Source organism: Lepisma saccharinum, chromosome 6, assembly GCF_977018435.1.
Source record: "Lepisma saccharinum chromosome 6, izLepSacc3.1, whole genome shotgun sequence".
Taxonomy (NCBI): Eukaryota; Metazoa; Arthropoda; class Insecta; order Zygentoma; family Lepismatidae; genus Lepisma; species Lepisma saccharinum.
Window position 1 is genome coordinate 30,782,717 of NC_139234.1, and position 20,240 is coordinate 30,802,956.

Genomic DNA, 20,240 nt, shown 5'->3' on the forward strand with positions numbered 1-20,240 from the left:
TTTACATGGATGAGTGCATAGCGTTACCAACGTATGGTAACATGGCGTAATGCCAAAACTGTGAGTTAGAAATTTCTAAAAAGCATAAATATTCTCACTTTTTCGTAAAAGGTTTTGAAGAAAAAATATTTTTAAAAAATCTTCACAAAATTTTCTTCTCATCTAATAAATAATAGTGGTTTATTTTACTGTTATGTGAGGTGAAATATGGTCCCTTTACTAAAATTGAACACATACTTAGAAGTTTTGAAAAGAAAACACCTTATATGAACATTTGGACCTAAAAGACGTGAGCAAAGCAGCAAGTAGAGAAATTTGCATAATTCTGAACCGTGCTCATGTCAGTATATTTTAGAACAATTAAATCAATAAATCTTCGACAGCCAGAGCATATAGCAAGCATTAGAAAGGAAATGAAACTTTACAAGATCTTTGTTGGGAAACCTGGTGGTAAGAGACTCGCAGGAAGGCGAAGACGAAGGTTGAATTTCAATGTTGAGATTCTGCTGAAGGAATTTGGCAAGGATGGCCAAGAGTGAATTGATCTTGCCTAGAATGGGGACAAATGGAAGACTTTTGTTGCTGCGACAAAAATCCTTCGAGTTTAGGAATGCCAGAGAGAAAGAGAATTAGTTGGTTAGAATGGTGGACTGACACTTTTAAGGTCACACACGGTGCTGGTTTCGGAACTGAAGTTGTTCGATTTCCTCATAGCTTCCGATGTCGAAAGCGATGGGCTACATTGTTACAGGTGACGGAAGAGAGGTAAAAAATTCTTAGCTTTCAACATAATTTTTTTAATTTTCCGATATATTCCTCAAAACTGAAAACATCAGTGTAGCCAGATATTTTAGTAGCGGGATGTCAGGCTACTGATACAAAACTTATAATTTTAAAATATTATGAAGAAAAATATCAAGAATAATGTTTATAATAATTATTATTTCGTACAGCTTTGTTTCTCCATTTTATGAGATTCTAAACCATAAATATGCTGAAGTGCTTAATCGTTTCCATAACTTTTTATAACTTTTACCCACTTCTAACAAGGAAAAGCTTTTGAAAGTTGGAAAGTTTAATCACGCTGTTATGTTATGTGACATTGCATAGAAAAAATTAAATTATTGTACGTAATTTGTAGTATTTTCTTTCTTTTGATCAACTGGTAAAATGTGAAAATATCAAATTCTCACCTGGTTTATGAATTTTTTGTTCTAGTTTTCAAAGTAACTCACTTTTAATTGAAGCTATATTCTCCTGGAATATCAATTTAACTGAAATTTATATATTTTATCTACCATCATAGACGTAAGCTTTGTGCTTTTTCTACAATCAAATAAACGACATCGATTTTGATGGGGGGATCGACTGACCTATTCGCCCCCCTCACGATAGCATGTCTAGAAATGGTAAGAAACAATAACAACGAAAATAATAATAGAAACAAATACATTACAATACCATCACACAAACTGTTCTCATAAATTAATTGTGCGTTCATTTTTTAAATGAATAAATAAATTTATTAATAGGATGCTGTTGGGCAGACTATGTTAAACATGAAATTCTGTATCATCATTTTGAAATTATCCAAAAAATGGAACATACTTCATTCAAGATGCTCCACAACTGCTCGAGGTCGGGACCCGATTGGGTGGGGGGAATTACTTTCGGCTTTTCGATTCCGTTGTTCGCCCCTGGTGCATTCATTTATGTTGCAATAATCGGAATTCGGACAACATACGCATGGAAAATCCTCCGTTCCTGAACCCAGACTCATACTGAGGGGAGGGGCCATGTTCCCCCCTCGAACTATGAAATATTTTAATGTGAATCTATGAAAACCTACGAAAATAACATTGAAAGTTTTTCAGATTTTTCAAGAATTTCGATTTCGTCCTTGCTCAAATGCATGTAGGTTTCTTGTCGAGACAGGTAGACTCCAAAAGTCTGCAGTCTTCAATATTGTGTACCACAGGCACCGACTTTGGAGGGGCAAGGCATTTTATGCCCCCACCCCCCCAAATTCACGTAAAGAGACTGAACATAGCATTGGATGTAAACAATAAGAACCAAGCTGTACGCTAGGTCTCCCCGATGGCTAGCGATGTCTATCGGTGAGTTGAATTTTTTCCGGTTACTTTGAAACCATAATATTGCATATCTACAATTGTACGTTTAGCTCTAGATGTAATACTACCATAGCATTGGTGGCTACATTTAATACTCCAGCAGCATTTCGACGACCACGCACAACGCCTTACGAAACCATGAGGTCACGATTCGAATCAGGGGGGGCAATCCCCCCCCCAAGGCCTATGACGCACTCCCCCCACAAAAATAGTAGAATATTCGCCCCCCCCCCATATGCCGAATTATTTACTCAAATTATTTTGGTCAGACAAACTTTGCAAAAAATATAATACAGACATATTTAAGCAATATATGTTTACTTTAGGTACTTCAGGCTCACTTTCATGTTTGCTAACATAAAACGTACAAAACTGCTCAGGCTCACTGTTAGTGTACGGAACCTTATTCTTAGCAGTTTGTCTGCTTGACTAACCTTGTATTAATGAGAGCAGCACGTCCCACCCACCCATCTAAACCGATTCTAAAGACAAAAGAGGTGGTGTTTCATTTCAACCCCATCGTCGAGATCTGTACATAATAACCGAAACTAAAAATCAATAATAAGTCAATCAAACGAAACGACTCCCGTCGGCCATTTTTGTGTGAACATATAGATATAGAATTGGAATAAAATTTTATCCCCCCCCAAAAAAATTCTCATGACTCAGGCGCGTCATGAAACCCCCCTGTGGGCACCTTTGGTTCGAATCCTGGCCTAGGAATGGATGTTCTTTCATCATATCATATCACTCATTCTCATCGTCACGATTACCCAAAAGTAAAAGAAAAGCGACGTAAAATAACCTAAATCAACAGCATTTCGTATTTACTATTGTTCCATATTTCCGGATTTGCCCCCCTCTCCTAGAAAAAATCCTGGGTACTGGCCTGCCTGAACCATTTCTGAAATGTGTGTCCTGACCTTTACACGTATGCGTTGGCAATTCTGCAAAGTTAGGCAACATAGCACGCAAAATGTTGAGCGGAGTTGACGAAGCTGGAGCAATGTATGGTCGAGCAAACTGCTCAGGCGGCAAAGGCCAGAACAAAAGCAATCGGCACGAAGTAAAAAACAAGAAACCAGAGAAGAAAAAGATAAAAAAAAAAAATAGCAACTCGCTTACTCCGAATTGCAAGCCACGGCTGCAGGCTTTGGCATCTGCTGTTTCCTCCGGCCAATGCGGAGGCTCGGAGGGCGACTTCCCACCAACTGGCTTGCTGAGACACGCGCTGAGTCAGGCTCTGCCTGCTGCAAGGGTCGAATTGCACGATAGCGATAGCAGGTTGTTTGTGCTCTGCGTTTGACCTCCACCACTTGTTCGTACACGGTGATTACAAACAAGCATTACATCGTGCGGTGCTTGCTCCGCGTTCTCAGACTGGCTCTTGGCAGGGAAGGCGAACCAAGGGACGGTCGGTCTACGTTGAACTGAGGAGTAGCGAGTCTAGAAGTGATAGATCAATCGTTCACATGTCTCTTATAATTTCCAAATCGCAGTATTTATAACTTTATAACTTTATCCGTACAGAGGTAGTTGGAAAGTGAAATGATAAAGTACACCGCTAGAAAACAAAATAGAAAGAAAGAGTCTTGCTCAAATGATGTTCACAACAATGGTACATTGTTATCTTTATTTGCCTTCCTCCACACCCTGTGGACACCCATTTGATCCGAAAAGGTTTATTTTGGTCTCATCGGAGCAGATGACGTTCGTTGTTCCAGAACTCCTGGTCTTTATGCACATTTGTTTTCATTCTCCCATGATACCTCTATCTGTACAATGCGCGATGAACTGTTAAATTGCTCATTGTGTTTCCTGTTGCATTTTCGACCCGTGACCTCAATTTCGGATAATTTAATTTTGGATTAGCCTTAACTTTTTCACCACGAAAGTTCTCTTTCAGTTAGCCTTTTCTCCTTTCTTCTTTCCAGATTCTTTGTTGAACCCTCTTTTGAATTTATTTACTATATACTGAACAGTAGGATGAGATTTGTGACCCTATTTCCCTCAAAGAATGTCATTTAAGAGCAAGATTCACTATCACACCTTTAAGGTCAGAGCTGAGCTCTTGTCGCTTCCCCATTACGGACTGCATCGCTGACCGGGTGGTTGTGCGCTAGAGCGGCTAAACAGACCTGCAACTGTGCTGCACACAACGATGTGACATGATCACTACATGACTCATGCGTACGAACAAGAAAGGTACATACATGAAACAACCTCTAAAGATTTATAATACTCTCCATTCAATACAATTACTGTATATCGCATGTGGCTTCCCCGATGGCGCAGTGGTTGCGTCGTCGCCTTGTAATCAAGGGGTCCCGGGTTCGATACCCGGTGGAGGTACAAGTGGTTTGGATCCCACTTTAAAACTGTAGGTCCAGTCCCGATTAGCCTTACTGTGCATAAAGTGGACTTAAAACACCAAATCAACGTATATCGCATATTTGGAACAAATTACCTTTTCAAATGTCCTCTCTGAATACTGGACACCTTTTGTTACGATATTTCGCAAACTGACCACGTTCAGAGGTGTTTCATACAATGTATACAGCCTGTACGAACATGGTACATACTGTGTGTATATATATATATATATAAATATGTTACGAACTTCTTCCCCACCAATCTTCAATGATTTCGCGCCCTGTGACCGTTTCGGATGTAACGGATAACCCGTATAGTCCAGATTTGATTAAGGATTCGTAGAAAATTCGTTCAGTGAAATCGAACATAAATAAAAGAACATGTGTATGGCCCGTAAAGCGGATAAACGATAAGAATGTACACATTCGGATATCCGGGCATTTCAGGTAATCCGAATATGCGGATAATCTTGACAAATGACAATTCGGATATTCCGATATCGTGATACATGAAATCCAGATATAAAATTATGCTATATCGGGATTTTTCCCATCCCTAAGTGTGTTTGCATTTCTATTTTGTTTATTTACGTTACTATTTTACAACTTCTGTTACTAGCAACGATGGCGATGAATGTTGAAATAGTGATGGAATGTACAGAATTGTACATTCATGCTTGATGAGAGTTTGAACGTGAGACATCTGGCCTACTAGGGAGGATGGGCATGCATGTGGTTAAATTAACATTTTCTTTACATAAGAACATGGGCCAACGAAAATATTACTGCGCTTATTATTGTCATCATTATCACATGATTCCTTCAGGTGAAGGGGAAAATTGGGGTAAAAAGTGAAATTTTGCCTTCAGATTGCGACCACACTGATTCAAGCTGCAAATGGTGCAGGACAGGAATGGAGACGGCACGACTCGTCGTTCCACAATGGAAGAATAAAGGTTGAAGAGGAACTAAAAGACCCTGAAGAGTTGGAAGTAATGGATCACTGTGGCCCGTTTTCATTCGACGAAGAATATTTACTTAGGCGCTCTCAAAACACAACTGCCACTGGCGAGGGAAGGTGGTTGGAAGAGCGCGTGGAATTAGCCTCGAGTGGGGTGGCGTTGCGTGGCAGAGATCCAGGGACAAAGGCCACTCGGCGCTTCAAGAGGGAATGTGGAATCACCAACGCTCTCGGAATTATTGTATAATCAGGGGAGAAATTATCCTCCCTCTTTGCTGGTGGTTTAACGTTCTTCCGTGCGTCCCTCTCCTAGGCGATGGGCTTCTAGAAAACCAAGAGACAAAACACTGTCTGAGCACAATGCTGTTGACGTCAAGGATCTACCACGTCCACATTGTGCAAACTGGGAAACAAAATAACTTGCACTGGCTGGGTGATGCCACTCGTTCCATCAACAACTGGAACACGTGTTAACCCGTAACTACAATAGTTCTTTTCGCGCTAACGTAACTATATATATATGAAAAGTGCTCGAAAAATTTTCTTCAAAGCTAGGCGCCAGCTCTGAAAATCAGGCACCAGGAAACTACGTACTAGCAATTGTGCTTACTACAGAGTGTTTCAAAAGTCGCACAACCCAAACTTTAAAATGTTTATCATTAAAACCGTAAAAGGTATTTACACCAGGTTTTCTGCACTAAACTAATCATGTACGATATCACTGGGTTAATACATTTATGTTAGCATGTGTCCAAATAAAAGCAATTACATTATTTTAAAGTATATTGTTAATTTGCTGAAAACAACTGAGAATTGATTTTCAACAATATATACCAACGTAGAAATTTTCAGAGAAAAATGCAGGTTCGACCAGGACTCGAACAAGGGTCTCTGATCTACCGTGCCATTGCTATAACCACTGAGCTACTGAGCCGGCCTGACCTGATTTTTCGCTGTCGCTGTTTTACCTGCGTGGAATCTTCTCTGCCAGTGCTACCGCAACGGGATCTGTTGCCTTTGAAATACAGTAGACTTCGACATTGTCTGGTTCCTCCCAGCGTAAAGATGTTAATTATTGAAGATCAGGAACACACAGGAAATGTACTACGAAGAAATTTTCAGCGAAAAATGCATTAACATCTCTACGCTGGGAGGAACCAGACAATGTCGAAGTCTACTGTGTTTCAAAGGCAACAGATCCAGTTGCGGTAGCACTGGCAGAGACGATTCCACGCAGGTAAAACAGCAACAGCAAAAAATCAGGCGAGGCCAGGCCGGCATAGTAGCTCAGTGGTTAAAAAAATTAAAAAAAGTTGTCAGAGAAATCGTACGGTATACCAGAGACCCAGGTTCGAGTCTTCAATAATAATACCAACTCTTAACAATTTTTGGGATAGTTTGTTGGTGTTTGACTAGTCGTAAAACAGTTGCTTTGTGAGGTACATCAGAGGCAGGGGATATTTCTTGGAAAACCTCTTGCACATAAGTGTAAGAATGAGTAGTAAAATACTCTTCAGCAATGCACACGCGCTGCTCCTAAGAATGCGCCATGCTGAATCAATTAAAAGAACAGGCATAGTATCGTAGAAAGTGAGCGAAGAGAATTCAGTGTAATCAGAGGTAGTCTAGGATTCTCTGAAGAGTCCAATTCCGGCACAAAATCTTTGTTTATGATTTTTCACGTAAATGTATAGCCAATTCTTAGGCACATGTGGCGTGTGTCTGTTGACAATATTTCGACCTGCTAGCATTGACATATGCAAAAATGGCACTTTTTCACTCAACCCATAAAATCGCCAATAAAAAAATTCATCAAATGTTGCACATGACCGATATTGGTCGCAAATGGCAGATTGACATGGCATCAGTCATCAGACATCTAATTATGACCCTTCCATAATTTCTTACGTATTTTTCTCATTCAAAAGTCCATTTCTGGAAAAAATTTAACGCTGCCTTCCGCCAGTTATTAATTTATCTAAATTTTCTGTATGGAGAAAACTGATAATTTTAAGCATTGAAAAATATCTCAATGGATGAGACTTTATAATGCAGAAGACCCGGTGTAAATATCTCTTACGGTTTTTATGATATACGTTTTCAAAGTTTGGGTTGCGCAACTTTTGAAACACTCTGTATAAGAAGCTGAGCATCACGGTATTCAAAACATCGCTAAATCATTCGAGAAAACAAGAAATGGGGTGTTGGGGGACAAAGAGTAAGAAATTATTACTGACACTCTGGAATGTTCACAACGTTGATTTTTTTTTTAAAAAAAAATGCTAACTTACGCTGTACTGCAATTTGAACTTAGAATCATCAAAATTTCATACATATTACAGCATAAGATCACAGTCGCCAGGCTGAAATTTTTAGTATCCATGGCGACCTGGCGACCGCGATTTTTCTAGCCCTGTATATGAATATATTTATTCATTTATTTTTCCTAAATTGAACGCAACAAACTGTTATAGGTAGCAAGGACGTATTTAGGGGGGTACCAGTGGGTCCGGACTCCCCCGAAAAATTAAATAATGATAATAATGAAATAATAAAATTGCTAAAATTAAATAATGAAAATATACTTGTTGTTTAATCGAAAGTTATTTATTTTCTCCAAACTTATTGCAAAGCAAGGATTATATTGTGATCATACGACTTTGAATGACAGTACCGAAGAAGATTTATGCAAGATTTATTACCACTTATAACATTCATAAAATATCACCAGAAACTTTATTTTTCGTCAACTGAATCTAACGTACGTCTTTATATTCAATAAATATTCAATTCTTCATCTTTAGACATTAATTTACTTACCAGAGCAGTTTATTTTTACAAATTTTGCAGGTCTTAAATACACGTAAGCTAGATAATGAATATGCTGTAATATCACTATTCTAATATTCTAATACCGTCCTTTTTGTAATGAAAATATAATATTAATTCATTTGAATATTTTAATTAATACTATTTTAAGTCAATATAATTATAATTATTTTAGTTTGAACATTAATATTATTATTATCATCATCATTATTTTGAGACACTTGGTTGGACCTCCCCCCCCCCGAAATATATTTCTAGATACGTGCCTGATAGCTAGGTATCTTGAAGTTCATTATTGTAAGTTATAGACACTGTGCGCCCACTCAGTGGCGTATTTGTGATTTCCTTTTGGGGGTAGGTTTTTTGAGGTATGCAAATTTGTACATGTTGCCAGTCAGTAAACTAAACTATTGCCTTGCAGTTCTAAGCACCTTAGAACATTGGTTCTAACCTAGGTCATTAAATAGTATTTAATACATTTACACGTAATTTAGAAACAGTGTATTTGCATTCTAAGAAAACCCAAACTCGTACACATAAAGAAATATCGAACTTGGAACACCGAAAACTTATCCAAATTTATATTGCCCAAGTTCAAACTTAATTTCCATCTAACCTACGTGTTTCTTGTGAACACTTTAATACGTGTAAAACATCAGCATTATGCCGTGAAAACTTAAAGTGGAAAACAGCCTGCTGTTGTCTCGTCTCTGTGAGGTTGGTCAGTTGATGTCCTACTTTAAATCACAAGGCTGCACACTTTTTGGCATGGAAATCTTTGATGACTAGACCAATGGACACGAATGATTTTTCAATTGTGTTTGTTACATATCTAAGAAAAACTTTCAATTCCATTTTGTTTAAGGGGGATGAAAACATCCCTGGCAGGGGCAGGGGTGCAGACTTGTCAAAATTATTGGGGGGGGGGGCTTTGATCACTGAAATAAATTAATGGATGACTCACTCACTCCCTTTATTAAGTTTTGGCCTCAGTGTTCGGAATCTCGTTAAAGCCCATGAATTCCTCAAAAATATTAAAAGTTTCATTGACAGTTCGAATGCAAAATGTCAATTGTTCACGGATGGATATGTCACAAGTTTCGTCAACCATAATAGCAAAATATTCCCGATTTTTAATATCTTCTACCACGGAGCGCAAAACAGATCTCGTTCTGAATGTCATGTGAGAGCCATTTGTATCCCGAACGTCCCATCCACTCTCCTAGTTCATGCACATCTTCTTTTGAAACGCTTTTTAGTAAGAATGTTAACAATACTCATAATTATATACATAGTATATAGTAATAAGTCATGTGTTTTGCTGTCTCTGGTCATAGCCCCCCTCCCCCCAAAGTTGATGGTCAGAACATTTCAAATGTGTATTTAAAGTTAAGTTCATGTGGCACAATTCAGAGTAAACTTTACAAGAGAAGCAGCTCTGTGAAAAGTTTTCTATGACCACTCTTTCTTCTATTACATATCACAATATTTTTTTCAGGAATAAATGTTAACACTTAAACCTTCATAAAACATGTTTTTAAAATTAAAGTTTATGCTTTTTGTATGTTTTTTCTTGAAGAATGTAGTCAACACATGTAATAAGTCAGAGTTCTTAACATAACATATATGTTTATATCTAATATTACATAGATCAAACACATACAAAAGCACAAAGTTTAATTTAAAAAAAACAAGTTTTATAAAGGTTTATATAAGTGATTACATTTTTTTCATGAAAATAATAATTATAACATGTAATCGACGAAGAAATTATTATATAACAAAGAAATCCTACGGTTACAGGTTATGCCGGTTTGTGAATAAGATGTGGACATACAGGATATAAAAAAATGAATACGTTTTGTATAGATTTTTTTTACCCAGGCCCTAGTCAATGGATACCTGCATTTCAGGAAGGCGACAGGAGTGTTGTGCTGATAACATCCTCCAGTATGGCCGCGATCGAGAATGTGTGTGACCTTGATGGGACATATATTGCGAAAACTCCTGCCACTTCAATGCCCTCTAATGAGAATACCTGAGAGGACTCTCCAGTCAGAAGTCTACAATATCGGGGAGGTCCTATTGAACGTCGACTTGCATTAAAGAGGTCCCGGGTTGTTGTTGTTGGGGTATTGAGTAAGTAGTGGTGGAGTCTAGTGTGTGAAAGTTGATTGATTTTGTTTATTTTAATTCGGTTTTCTGCCACTTTTCGCTAATCGCGAAGATGAGGACGAGTGATCATTAAATTGATGAAAGAACACTCACAAGTAACACTCATACCCAGTCCTGGATTGGAACCCAGGACCCCCCTGGCGTAGCGCGCTGTGCTAACCACTACGCCACGGAGACCGGCTATGATGAAATTGATAAAGTGACACTTACAAAGAACACCGATGCCCAGGTCGGGATTCGAACCCGGGTGTCAGTTGCGTGCCCAGGATTTTCGAAAGGGATGGGTTATGTATACTTTTTAGCAGTCAGTCTTCTTTTTTGCTGTCTTTTCTTGCCTTTGACGTTTTTTTAGGAATACAGCACCAAAGGGGGCACGCCACTGCCGGGTGTTAAAGTAATTGGCGTGTTGGTCTTATTATAATTATAATATTTCATTAAGGATAGGGGGGTTGAGTGTGTGGAAATACGGTGAGTATGTATGTAAATATAGAGGGATCCCTACCTAGAAGAGTTTAAAAACGACTACTTTAGTGCACACAATTGCGAACTGCAACCGCAACCGTGGCGAATGCTTTAGAAGCAGTTAGTGATGCTGAGTCGCTCGGATGAATCAGAAGTCGTCCCAGCAGAAGAGAAAACATCACGTATGGTGGATGTCGCAACAGCTGGAATGGGGAGAGAGCACGTCCGCCCCTTTGCGCCGGCTGTTGGTACAATGTATCAGAGTAAAAGTCCGAGTGGTTTGTAAACAAATAAAAATCTGTAACAGTTAGCCGGGAGAGGAGGAAATGTCACGCAGGGCGCCCGACGCGTGCTCGCCGGCTGGGAGAAGGCACGGAGCCTCCTCTCGGAATGTCAACACGGCTTCTTCAGTGGCCCTGACCTCCCTCCTCCAAGCCTTCCACCAAATATGGAAGCTTCAATTTGCACTCGACACTCGCAGGTATTTCCTAACGGGAGGTGATTTTCTTTTTCCCTTGTCACTTCTATGTTTTCATTCACTCATGCTGAGTTTCGTACTTGTTAGTGGACGAAGGAATTTATCACTGATCTACTGGCGATCTCAATACAACATACGTATCTAAGCTGTTCGAGAAAAAGCACTTAAAGCCAGCTTTAGACGAAAGCATTTCCTTTAACATTTGTGCTAGCATAAATGCTATGTAAATGCTTCCAAAAATCTCACAGCAGATAGTACTTTACACGGAAGCATTTCGTGTAACTTTTCGGATAGTTTTCGCGAATAAAATGTATAACATCCTACGGCATGAAAGGCACATTGAGTTACACCATCTATGGTGAGTGCACGGTGTTCGCAATTGAAATAACTAAAATATTCTTCCGTACGTGTACAGTAAACGTTGTACAGTATGTATTTAAGCAGCGCCATTGTTTTATACCTAATAACGTTTTATACTAAACGTTATTTCTCTCGGTTCAATAGTTATCGGCTTTTAAAAATGTGAAGTGATACATTGTTTACAACTCACGCGGCCGCCATTACAACTTCACTCGTGAACTAGAGGTCGCTTCTGATTGGTTACGCTACGAAAAATGCTACGGACCGAGCCTATCCTTGAGAAATGCCATGAAATATGCCCTGGCATCTGAAATCGCATAATATCTCACTTTACACGGTAGCATTTTGGTCATGGCACAAATGTTGATAAAAATGCTTTGGAAAATGCTTTCGTCTAAACCGGGCTTTAAGTCAAAAAAATGTAATTGTACAGCAGACAGTTATTTATGCTTAATCGTTTAGTAGCAAACATTACAGACATGATATAAGAGTATAAGTTGTATTATCACTGTTTAGAATCTTTACACATGCCCAATGTAAAATTATACATGTAATATTGTCTGTAAGGCCCCTTTAGATGAAATCATTTTTTGTAGAATTTTTCTTAACGTTTATGTCATTTCTCAAGGATATGAATAGGATCGGGGTCTATTTCCGTAGCATAACCAATCAGAAGCGTCCTCTAGGTCACGAGTGCAAATGTAATGGCGGCCGCCGCGTGAGATGTAAACAATGTATCACTTCACATTTCTAAAAGCCGATAACTATTCTACCATAGAGGAATAACGTTTTCTATTAATTGGTTTTAGGTACAAAGCAATGGCGCTGCTTAAATACGTACTTTACAATGTTTACTGTACACGTACGGAAGGATATTTTAGTTGTTTCAATTGTTAACACCGCGCCGCACTCACCATAGATGGTGTAACTTTATGTGCCTTTCGTGCTGTATATATTATACATTGTAATCGCAACAGCTAACCGAAATGTTCCATGAAATGCTTACGTGTAAAGTGCTATCTGCTATAAGATTTTTGGAAGCATTTACGTACCATTTATGCTAGCAAGAATGTTAAAGGAAATGCTTCCGTCTAAATGCTTCAGTGTGACTTAAATAAAATCAACTGAAATCACAGTTTCTGACTTGTGTGCCATTTGCCGAACATCCTAGATATTGTGTCAGTGGTTTCTTCTTCGATTTATTTTGCAATTACGCTAATTGCGAAGAAGTACAGTACAGGGGTGGATCACGCTTCGGTTTTTTTGGCCACAGTTTCAATAAGAAGAGGAAATTCAGTAAGACCACCAGACTCTCTCGTATATAGATGTACAACTGTTATTGACAAGTTTATATCTTGTATAACGAGTGGCTTACAGTCAACGTGCGGAACATAGTGTGGTTCATGCGATACACCATGTTCGTGGCTTGCGACATGTATTCCAACTCTGTTCATACTCGAAGTAGCATACGGCCTCCCCGATGGCGAGTGGTAGCGTCGTCCGCCTTGTAATCAAGGGGTCCCGGGTTCGGTACCTGGTGGAGGCACATAGTGGTTCGGATCCCACTTTAAATTGTAGGTCCAGTCCTTACTGTGCATAAAGTGGACTTAAAACACCAAATCAATCAAGCAATCGAAGTAGCATATCTCTTGTCTGTGACAATAAAATTGGTTGTTCTGATCTTCAAATGATCTATGTCATTCACATGAGTTTGGTACACTTGTTCTTTGATATATCTCCACCCTATCCGTCCCTTGCACATGAATACACACAGACTCCAAGTGCTCAAGTTCTCTTTCCTCAAGTTTCAACTGACCAGGAATGTCTTTGTTATCTGTTCCTAGCTAGTCTACTACTTCAGTCATTTGTTCCGGACCATGTCACATTTTATTTATTGAAGATAATGTTAAAAAAAAAAATTGTAGGTTTTATCAGCATTAAGGAGCACCATAGTTTGGCCGACCCTGCAATACACCATGTAGGTTAGTCATTGATATGCACATAACGTTGAGTTAATTTATCACGTGAACCACAGAATACATATTCCTCAAAATCAATATTAAAACTAACTCTTTATTAAATTGTAAAGCTGTCTATTTATTTTACGTTGCTTTTGTGCCACTTTGGGCTATTCGCCATAATGAGATGGATGAAGGGACAATCACATATGGATGACACAACTCAAAAACCCACAGAGGATTTTACTGGCTGTGCATCCAGACGTCAGATCCTCGTTGGCTTGCAACATTGCAGTTACCAGAGCAGGGGTGCCCACAGGGGGTATTATGGCGCAGGCTGCGCCATCGAGATTTTTTGGGGGGATTTTTTCCCCTTCAAATTATATAAAATTCAACGTTTACATGTTTTTCCAAAACATCTGTGAAAATTTTACACCTTAAATACACCATATTTAATCCATTAGATGAAGAAAATAAAGTATTTAAGGGTGTTATGGATGGGAAGGGAGAAATATCCAACTCTTACATATTAGGCCTTAATTGGCATTGGGTTCTGGGGGGATTCTGAATTAAACGTTGGGGGGAGGGCAGTATTTAACTCTAGGTCTTAGATTACGGCGGGTATGTTAGTTAGAGGGGGGGATTGAGCATTAAATTGAGGGGGGTATCCAATTCTTGTGTATTACTATTGTCTTAGACTGTTGCGGAAATTCTGATGTGGAGACTGAGAATTAATTTTTTGGAGAAGGCAATAATCACTCTTCAATATCAACAATAAGTCTATAAATTGGCATTAGACATTTTGGTGCTAAGTTTGAGTATTACATTTAAAGGGGGAGATGGGAAGCTCTTGATAAAGTGTTAAATCTTAGATAGTCAAGGGATTTCTGTAGTGGAGAGGGAGTTCGAACATTAAATTTTGGAGACTGTATTTAGCGATATGGTATCCACACGTTTTCGACCCCGAACGTGCCAAAAGAGAAGCGGGATCCTAAGAAAGTATTGATACCACATTAAATTAACATTATTTAAAGCCTGCAAAGAAATGAGTGTAAAAATTTTCTTAGCAATGTGTTGCGAGAATGCGTGTTTGGCTTTTTACTGAGGTGAATGTGAAATTTTATACTATAGCTGCATTACAAGACATAAGCGATATTCTCGATATTCATTCATTAATAACTTCACTTCTCAAAAGATAATGCTTAGTGTTGGTATACTGTTTAATTTAAAGCAGCTGCATCATTTGAAACAGTTAAAAAATATGAACAGTTTAACATGGTATTTCATTCGAATAGACATCAATGATTACGTATTCATCCAAACTATTTTGGGGAGGATTATGATGAACGATTTTAGGGGAGGAGGGGCAGATCAAGTATAGTGTTCTGTAAATTTAAGAAAGAAAGTTACTTTCGGTAGACACGCTGTCGTAATTAAATACTTTGTGGGGATTACCATATGGTTTGAGGGCTCTAATGATATGATTTGTGGGGGATGCGCCATTGGCCTGGGGGGGATGGACACCCCTGTACCAGAGTGCACTACTTGGAGGTGAGGTTGACTTCTGTGTGTCTTTACACTTCAAATTGTAAACAGTCGCTATGTACACCCTGTATATTCCAACTCTGTTGGTAGAAACGCTTGGGTTCTGTTAGATTAGCTTTTGTGCACTCAGGGGAAACGTATAACTCGGTGTAGTTTATTTGTAATTTAGTTTGAATGCAGACTTACAAACCGGCAGGAAAATCTATTGTAAACATACACTTTTTTTCCCACACCTGAGGTGTTCCTTTCTACACAATCAACTCCTCACGAAATCACTCACAGATTTTTGCAAGGCAAGTTCTTGAACTTGCCAGAGACTCTTCATCGGTTCAATCCAAGACTCAACCTTAAAAAGAAGTAGCTTTGTGGCCCGAGGAGGGAAACTCTACACTCGGTATTCCTTATCAGAGACAAACAAATGAGACATCCATACTTGACATGATACAAGAAGGTAGAAATGTGCAGACACAGCCACTCTAAGATCTCGTGTTATTCTGATGTGAGTCCAACTAACGACAAGTGTTTTCATTACTTACCAGGACAAATGCTTCGTGTAGTCACTCACTTAACCTGTTGCTGTGTGCGTGTGCGATCTGATTGATTCTTCGAGAACGAAATGTTCACTACTTCACATTCCTCACTCCACGCATATCTTCCAAACGGTAGGAAGATATCCAGCTCTTCAAGCTAAGAATCTCTTCGGAAAATACCTTTCCTATACAAGTGCGTCAAATTGGCAAGCACAGAATCAGTGAACAAGTACGTATTATGGCCTTGAACTTTTGCACAAATCTTGTTAGAACAAGTCGCAGTCAAAAAGCTCAGTTTTGTATGGAAATTAAAAAGTAGGTGTAAGTGGATTAAACAACAGTTGTACACACTTTCCTTATGTAAGCCGTAGGTCCTCCTCATTGACACCAATAACCTAGGAATAACCAAACTACAAGGAAGATGATTCCCCGCGGAAACGTTGACTCGCGTCACCGGCAGTGTTGCCACAATCTGAGGGCATAATTTCCCTTTCCAAGGGGCAAAATTTCCCTTTTTGCACTCAGTTTTCCCTTCACTAAAAACCTTTAAAAATAATAGTAATAAATAGTACATAAGCTGCACTAATCTGTACTATTTTTGAGTTTGGTGTCTTAAAATTTCCATGGAATTTTTCATCCCATTTCGTTTAAAATTTGGTTCAAATTTCCCTTCATAAAGGCACATTTCCCTTCATGTGGTAACACTGGTCACCGGGCTCCGCAAAATCTGTAGCCGATTTAAATCACGAGATCCCGGTGGTTGCATGGGCAACCCTGCGCACAAAGCATTAATGAGGGGATTGTACCACTCGTGGTCTCTTCAAATGTCCTCAAACAGCCTTACGGAGTTAGTTTAGTCGGAGATACGAGTTCATATTCCACCGGTTGGTATTTTTAAGAAAATCTTTTTGTGAAAGCTGATGCCCGCATGGCCACTATACTCCTTTGGAAATCCAACCTTTTCCAATACTTTATTTGCATATGTTCTTGTCCGTGTGATGTAGTTACATGAAAGTTATTGCAAGTGAATGAAGACTGCAAATGACGTAAATAAAACAAACAAATGCCATATTCCTCACAATAGTAAACATCCCACTTCTCAGGTCATTGGCTTCTGGTCGAAAGATTCGACGAGGCTAGATTCCAATTTCAAGGTTGCCAACTTTCCTTTAACAAGATATAAAAGACAAGTGCACTCCTTACCCACAAACTTGATTAAGTGCGCCATCCAAATGATCATCAATGTTCCAAAAAGTATGTTTATAGAGGGAATAATAAAGAATAATTTACGTAAGTCAAGGGATATCATATTTCTTGTTTTTTCCCCCTATTTTAGGTTAGTTTCCTGCTTTTGACTGGGATGAGTGATAAATACAGAGCTAGTCAAGTTAATTTAACGATTTCAACACGCAACAGGTTGGACACATGACTACAATTATTTTACGCACGCGCGATAGCAACGGTGAAAAGTTCACCGGAGAAAAATATTCAAGAAGTAGCAGAAATTGCAGTTTCAAACAAACGAGGACCTCTTAAATTGATGAAATTTGTGAGTTAGTTTCATTTTCCACCTTTGTAGGTTATTCACAGGCTCATGAGACTGGCGAGAGAACCGGTGTTTGCAGTGGGAGGATGTGGGTTGAAAAATTAAATGAATAAAAAACATCCTTCAGATGTTTCATTGTCACTACGCCAAGCATTCCTCCACAGTTATTTAGTTACATAATCTCATGGGCGTCGCCAGAAATTCTAGTGTGAGGAGGGGGTTTAGTCCTTTCCAAAAACTTCAATAAAAATAACAATAATATTAGATATATCTCATTTTTGGAATTTTCAAAACTGTGGAACATTTTTTCTTTAGATTAAATAGTAAAATATGAAAAAATGAACTGGTTCTTGCAGATTTTACACTTAATTTTTTCCCCTCCAATGGTTTTACTTTGGTTATTCTGTTCCAATACTAACTAACTGCATTCAATTTATGCTATTATGTATATAATATATATAATTTGAAGCGAACTATGCCAATTTTCAATTGGAGTCGACGCCCTCCCTCCCTTCCGACGCCAATTCATATTCTGGCTTCGAACTTAATACCTCTGTTTAACAGTCCGTCACGCTAACCTTATGAAAAACTTTCGACTTTGCATTCGCCCTGGAATGACGAATAATATAATCTCTGCAGCTACACCTTCAGCACTTTTTTCTTCCCGCAGCGATTTGCGAGTCCAATATGTGAAAAGTCGCAGGGAAATGAGTCACGTGATAATAACGGAATCAGCACCTGAGTTTATTTTGTTTAGGAACTGACATTAGAGTCTTCGACATATTTGAGTCGTTGCGACAGGGTGACGAGACCATTGACACTGCACAATGGCCTGGCTGTTTGCTGTTGTTGTTAAAATATGGAGGTCATTTCTCCAAGATAGAGCGAAGCATGCATGTCACACATGTACACAAGGCTCCGAGTGGACAGATTCTTTGCGAGAAGTGTGAATGTTAGCCGCTTGTTGCGTTCGGTCTGTGACAAAAGCGAAGCGTTACTCGGTGTGTCAGTGGGATGTTTGCCTAGGAAGAGGAGAGGCATTGGTGGCGATACTGCAAGATGCTTTACGGTGAGGCTTAAACCCTTTATTTCATGTCATTTTTTTCGATCTCTTCAGGTCTCGATTAGGGGTAGGACAGAGAACAAACATATCTAAAATCGAGACTTACTATCTCCCTCTTCATCTTTTCTTTCTCGTCTCTTCTCTTTTCTCTTTCTTCACTCCATATATTTCTCTCCTTCTGTCTTGATCCTGTCTCCTCTTTCTCTTCTTTCTTTTCCCTCTCGCTTTCTACCATTTCTCCCTCCTTTCTTCCTTGTCCCTCTTTCTCTGTCTCTTCCTTTCTCTCTTTTCCATCCTCTATCTCTCTGTTTTCTTTCTTGTCGGGCTCTCTCTCTCTCTTTCCTATTTTCTCTTTCATTGTGTCTCTATTTCTCTTCCTCTTTTCTCTTTCCTTGTGTCTCTATTTCTCTTCCTCTTTTCTCTTTCCTTGTGTCTGTATTTCTCTTCCTCTTTTCTCTTTCCTTGCCTCTCTCTTTCTCTCTTTTTACTCCTCTTTTCTCTCTTTCTTGCTTTTGTAGAGGGGCAGAGAGAAAGAGAGAGAGAGAGAGAGAGAGACTTAAAATATTTGAAAATTTCTCCGGAACCAATTTTCCTTTACTTTGTTTTAATGACTACTTTTTATGCTATACGACACTGCCTAGCAGGAATCTAAATTTCCTCTGAGACCGTGACGAGACCAACATTGCACTTCAACCAAGATCATACCTAGTCTCGATACCATCTATAGTCCCGAGACAAATACTCTTCTTTTTCAAATTTTACACGTAGAGATATTGTGCTGCCTCTTTTCTTACTCCATTTTACGTAGAGTCACGGACACTTTTGGGATATTTCGACTCAATTGAGGTCATCACAACTCAGAAGTGTACATAAATGTACAACTCATTTCGTATTTTCCAACTTCCTTCTAATTTGAAACAAGTTTGATTCCTTTTTTTTATTCCGCTTCTGTTTTTTTTCCAATGTCTTCCAAAGATTTCTTCAACCCTGAAACGTTTGCATGTGTAAGATTTTTATACATCAAATTTTATATTGTTATTAATTCTTATTGATGTTTCCTCTTCTCCAATCATTTTTCCCATTTGCATTTTCACATCGGAACCATCCACCACTGAAAACCCTCCAATATTTCTTTGTCTGATCAACCACAAAACTGCACGCAAAAACTATTAAAATTCTTTTTGTAAGTATCTAATGAAACTCATGAAGACGGACAAAACCCTTTGGCATCTGAAATAGGCACGGAATTGTTAATCGATTACTCGTTTTAATTACACTTGCTATTTAGCTCATTTACTACATGTGCAATTTCATTCTTTATACACCGTGTTCGCTAAATATGGAATTCAACTGATATTTGTGATTGAATTGAAGCATTTTTTCTGTTGCTCGACTAACTATGCTTCTACATACATTATGTACATTCTCTTTCCACGATACCATAACTATAGGGACCTCAATTTTTGGTGTACGTTGGTGCAATTTGGTGCAAAATAATACCAAAATTGGTGTTTTTTTTTAAAAAAAATTCGGTGATATTTTCCACAAAATTCGTGTTTTTATTTAAGAACATTTTTCTGTCAAATATACCTAAAATTACACCTTCATCGTGCTTTTAAACTAGTATTTTAATATGTAGGTCCCGTCTCCTACACCTGGTCGTGTCACTTTCATGCATTGGAAAAGATTTTCAAGGGATTATTTTCCATTATTTCCCGTGCGACAAATGCCTATGTTACGGCTCCCGTGTGTCGGTAGGTGCACACTCGATCTCCCGCCAGAACCTCATCACTTCGCTCGCTGATGCAAATCGCTCCCATAAAAGGTGA

At 38.7% G+C, this 20,240-nt stretch overlaps 1 protein-coding gene across 3 annotated transcripts in view; it reads left to right on the forward strand.

The window, feature by feature from the left end:
• Positions 1-20,240, forward strand: part of sim (bHLH transcription factor single-minded) — a 201,617-nt gene that overhangs the window by 65,714 nt on the left and 115,663 nt on the right. Inside the window, exon 1 of one of the 3 annotated variants that reach the window (XM_083123717.1) lies at positions 18,229-18,417. The exons of 1 other annotated variant lie outside the window; for it this stretch is intronic. In XM_083123717.1, coding sequence (XP_082979843.1) covers positions 18,408-18,417 — 10 coding nt within the window. In that variant the 5' untranslated portion in view covers positions 18,229-18,407. Of the gene's footprint in view, positions 1-18,228; positions 18,418-20,240 lie in introns of those variants that run through there. One more of the 3 variants, XM_083123719.1, reaches the window with a different exon arrangement.